Source organism: Anomaloglossus baeobatrachus, chromosome 11, assembly GCF_048569485.1.
Source record: "Anomaloglossus baeobatrachus isolate aAnoBae1 chromosome 11, aAnoBae1.hap1, whole genome shotgun sequence".
NCBI lineage: Eukaryota > Metazoa > Chordata > Amphibia > Anura > Aromobatidae > Anomaloglossus > Anomaloglossus baeobatrachus.
This window is the reverse complement of record NC_134363.1, coordinates 130,750,462-130,755,461: the sequence shown is the minus strand read 5'-3', so window position 1 is coordinate 130,755,461 and position 5,000 is coordinate 130,750,462. Positions and strand designations below refer to the sequence as shown.

The window sequence follows — 5,000 nt, the reverse complement described above, 5'->3', positions numbered from 1 at the left end:
AGTCTATATTGGAGGCCATCACTACTGCCTGGAGCCTATATTGGAGGCCATCACTACCCGCCTGGTCTATATTGGAGACCATCACTACCGCCTGGTCTATATTGGAGGCCATCACTACTGCCTGGAGCCTATATTAGAGACCATCACTACCGCCTGGAGTCTATATTGGAGGCCATCACTACCGCCTGGTCTATATTGGAGACCATCACTACCGCCTGGTCTATATTGGAGACCATCACTACCGCCTGGTCTATATTGGAGGCCCCAACAACGTCATATGGACCTAGTATGCGTCAGAAGCACCCAGGATGCCGGCATGAAATTGCCAACGCAGACTGCCCAAGTCCAATTGCCACGGCGGATCGAACTGGATACCAGACCGGGGTAGATTTTTTTATTTTTTGCTCATATATACTGCATACTTTTTAAGTATATAAAAAAAGATATTCAGAACTTACTTTGGGGTTTGTTCGCTGCTGAAGCCGCCTCTCGTCCCGTTCCCTTTGTAACCTCTCAAACTCCTCTCGGATCTCGGCTGCTGTCCTCTTCCTCTCCACCACCTTAAAAATTGAGATAAAAAACAGCAACATGTAAAAATGTAGTAAATATCATTGAAGGATAATTGTGAGGCTTAATGTTCTGAAGACTTCTAGCTCCTGCAAGATCTGACGTTATAGTCATTTACTGCCCATAACATTCTGGTCATAAATTCTACAAATTAGGGAAAATACAATGCTACAAACCTGTATAAACAATACAAGAAATCTCCGCACCCTTGTTTGTGGACACAAGATGAAAATATCCTGTCATGTCAAAAGTTTTATAAAACATGACGTTCCTAAACGAAAAATAAAAAATAAAAAAAAACTACAAAAACCATGTTAAAGATGATAATGACACAAATAATAATAAAAAAAATACAGTATATCACAAAAGTGAGTACACCCCTCACTTTTTTTGTAAATATTTTATTATATCTTTTCATAGGACAACACTGAAGATCTGACCCTGTGATACAATGTACAGTGTCAGTGTGCAGGTTGTATAACAGGGTAAATTTGGCGCCCTCTAAATAACTCAGCCATTAACGTCTAAAATGCTGGTAAAAACAAAAAGGGAATACACCCCTAAGTGTAAATGGCCAAATTGTGCCCAAACTATCAAAATTTGTGTGGTCACCATTATTTTCAAGTGTTGCCTTAACTCTCTTGGGTATGGAGCTTCACAGGAGCTGCTGGATCCTCTTCCATCCTCCCATGACGATATCACAGAGCTGGTGGATGTTGGAGATCTTGTGCTCTGCCATCTTCCATTTAAGGAGGCCCCACAGATACTCAATAGGGTTTAGGTGTGGAGATGCTTGACCAGTCCAGCACCTTTACCCTCATATTCTTTAGCAAGGCAGGGTCGTCTTGGAGGTGTGTTTGGGGTCATTATGATGCAATACGAAGAAGGAGGATCATGCTCTGCTTCAGTATGTCTCAGTACATGTTGGCATTCCTGATTCCCTCAATGAACTGTAGCTCGTCCCAGCCAGAAGAATTCATGCAGCTGGAAAACATTACACTCCCACCACCATGCCTGACTGTAGGCAGGATGCACTTATCTTTGTACTCCTCACCTTGTTGCCGCCACACATGCTTGACATCATCTGAATCAAATATGTTTATCTAGATCTCATCAGACCACAGACATGGTTTCAGACAGGTCCTTAGTCTCCTTGTCTTCAACAACTGTTTGCAGGCTTTCTTGTTCATCATCTTTAGAAGAGGCTTCCGTCTGGGACAACAGCCATGCAACCAATGTCATGCAGTGTGCGTCGTATAGTCTGAGCAAAGACAGGCTGAGCCCCCACCCCTGTAACCTCTGCGGTGTGTGGTCTGAGCACTGACAGGCTGACCCCCCCCACCCCTGTAACCTCTGCGGCGTATGGTCTGAGCATTGACAAGCGGACCCACCACACTTGTAACCTCTGCAGCAAAGCTGGCAGCAGTCATATGTCTATTTTGAAAAGACGACCTCTGGATATGACGCTGAGCACGTGCACTCAGCCTCTTTGGTTGACCATGGCGAGGCTTGTTCTGAGTGGAACCTGTCTTGTTATACCGCTGCATGGTCTTGGCCACCGTGCTGCGGGCTCAGTGTCAGGGTGTTGGCAATCTTCTTATAGCCTCGGCCATATTTATGCTGAGCAACAATCATTTTTTTTTAGATCCTGAGAGAATTATTTGCCATGAGGAGCCATGCTGAACTTCAAGTGACCAGTATGAGAGTGTGTGTGTGTGTGAGAGATAACACCAAATGTAACACACCTGAGACCTTGTAACACTAATGAGTCACATGACTCCAAGGAGGAAAAACTGGCTAATTGGGCACAATTTGGCCATTTTCACTTAGGGGGTGTACTTACTTTTGTTGCAAGTTCTTTAGACATTATGGCTGTGTGTTGACTTATTTAGAGGTCACCAAATTTACTCTGTTATACAAGCTCTACACTGACCCTACATTGTGTCACAGGGTCAGCCCTTCAGGTGTTGTCCTATGAATTTTCAAAAATGTGAGGGGTGTACTCACTTTCGTGATATACTGTACTTTTTGGAAATATGAGTAACAATTAATATAGATGCCAAGTGACCTAATGCAGAGGTTATGAACCAGTTACACTCCTGAATGGGGGGGGAGAGCTTTGCTAGTGCTTGCCCGTTCAAGAAATTCTAGAAGTGTTCATGAATTACAGCCATGGTGTCAATTGTAGCTTTATTATTACTTACTAGCTGTAGTACCCGGGCGTTGCCAGGATAGTAATTGTCTCTCTCCAAGGTTTCTGTCTGTCTGTGTGTCTGTCTCTGTATCAGTCTCTGTCTGTCAGTCTTGTTCCCGGTCTGTTGTCTTTTTCCTCGTCTGACCCTTTCCCCGTCTGACCCTTTCCCCGTGTCTTTCCTGTTTGTCTTTTTCCTTCGTCTCTCTGTGTCTGTCTGCCTCTGTCTGTCTCATTGACTGTCTCTCTCTATTCGTCTCCCCACCGACATTTTGTTACCTCACACATTAGCTTCTTATACCAACAATTTATTTTATTCTTATAGCAACCAATCACAGCTCCTATTAATAACCTAATAGCTCGCAGCTCCATTCACTTTAAAGGAGGCAGGTTTTTTGGAGAGTAACTGTAAAGCGTGGGGTTAAATTTTCCAGTCAAAACAGTCTATGACGTTCCCTGAGTCACATGGGGTGTCTCTGCAAAAATTCATGATTGTAAAGGCGACGGTGCGGATTCCTTTAGCGGACACACACACACATATATACATACACATACATACATACACTCAGCTTTATATATTAGATTAATTATTATTATTTATATATTATTATAGCCCCATTTATTCAATGTGCTTTAAACGTGAAGCTTTCCTTGTAACGGAGAAATAGAAAACTTTTCAGTCTTCAAAACAAGAAAAAATTGCAATAAAAATAAACAAAGTTTTTAAACTGTTTGGAAGGTTTTTTTTAACATTTATTTTTGAAACTTATATAAATTTATATTATTTTAAATAAATATAATTTTTTTACTTTTAACTTTTTTTCTTTACCACATTATGTCTGGTTAACACCACCAAAGAAAAATGGAAAAGGCCGCTCCTGATACAAAAAGGTTTTTAAGTTCTGTGTCATCCACACGGTCCACACTAATTATGCCCTATAGACCTGACTATGCAAAGATGGCTCTCAGGGCACATCTGAAAAATGACTAGCCAATCTTTCAAAGATGAAGCTACTTCGGGAAGCGCTGACCTCTCCGCTCCAGGGTCCACCTAAAACTTTTTGCAAAGGACCAAATAATAAAAAGACAATAGTGCAGGTAATTAATGCAAAGAAAAAAAAAATTCCCGAGCCGAGTGCCTTTTGTCTAAATATCCTTATCTTTAGGAGACACTAATGAGTGTGATAGAAAAATGCCTGCAATAGACACTACAAATCTCAAACTGTACATTAAGCAGATTATATCTAACAGATATAGCAAACGGTTCGTACTTGGCCCATTTCCCTCATCTTTTCCTGCCAAATCCAGGCGACAGAAAGAGAATCCTATTTTTAGAAGGACAATTTCTGAAAATCAGCGGCGCTCAGATTTATCACTCGGCTGGTATTTCATTTCCAATGTTATCTCTCCAAGACCAATAAAATAAAGGCCTGGTTCAGAGTCAAATTATAGATAATCCGCTAAGTTATTCAGTTAGCTTAAATCAATTTTATAGACTCCAGGTTTACTAATGCCGGGACACAATTTATTACATATAGCAGCCGAAAACAGATATGACGGATAACGCATTTATTACCATTCGTTACGATGACACCCGGTAAAATGGGTTTATTTCCTCTTAAAAGACATCTAATTACCCCTATTATGAGTTTATTTAGGATTAGCTCCAAATTTGTTTCTCATTGGCTTGGTTACATTTTATTTTTCCTTACCTGATACAGCACCACCAGTCCAACTAGAATGGAGATCACCTGCAGTACCAAACATGGCCACTAGACAGGGGTGGCGCTGTTTATGGATCAAAAATAGGATATTTTTTTTTTTTTATTCCTATAGGAATCACAAATATAGTTTTTAGAGTCATAGCCAGGAAAATTGAAAAGATAAAGTAAGGGCTAACACTTTTCCTGACTACTGAATCCCTTTGTGGTTTTCCCAGTTTTAGGCCTCATTCATAAGAGTATTAAAATACAAATATGGATCCATTTCTTTACAATCTGTTCCATGTTTGGTTCACATTGTGGTCGGAGTTGTCCAAACATAATATGAGAGGGTAGGATAATTGCTAGATAGCTAAAATAGAAATAGATACATATAGATAGAAAGAACATATAGAAAACATAGCTAGAAAGATCATACAGAATAGATCGCTAGAAAGATCATACAGAATAGATCGCTAGAAAGATCATACAGAATAGATCGCTAGAAAGATCATACAGAATAGATCGCTAGAAAGAACATA

The 5,000-nt window shown here is 40.5% G+C and overlaps 1 protein-coding gene across 1 annotated transcript in view; it reads right to left on the bottom strand.

Moving 5' to 3' along the window:
• The window catches only part of DNAJC11 (DnaJ heat shock protein family (Hsp40) member C11), a 209,611-nt gene that overhangs the window by 99,788 nt on the left and 104,823 nt on the right, over nt 1–5,000 (bottom strand). The window contains exon 4 of the mRNA XM_075328892.1: nt 459–560. Within this exon, the coding sequence (XP_075185007.1) occupies nt 459–560 (102 nt within the window). The remainder of the gene's footprint in view (nt 1–458; nt 561–5,000) is intronic.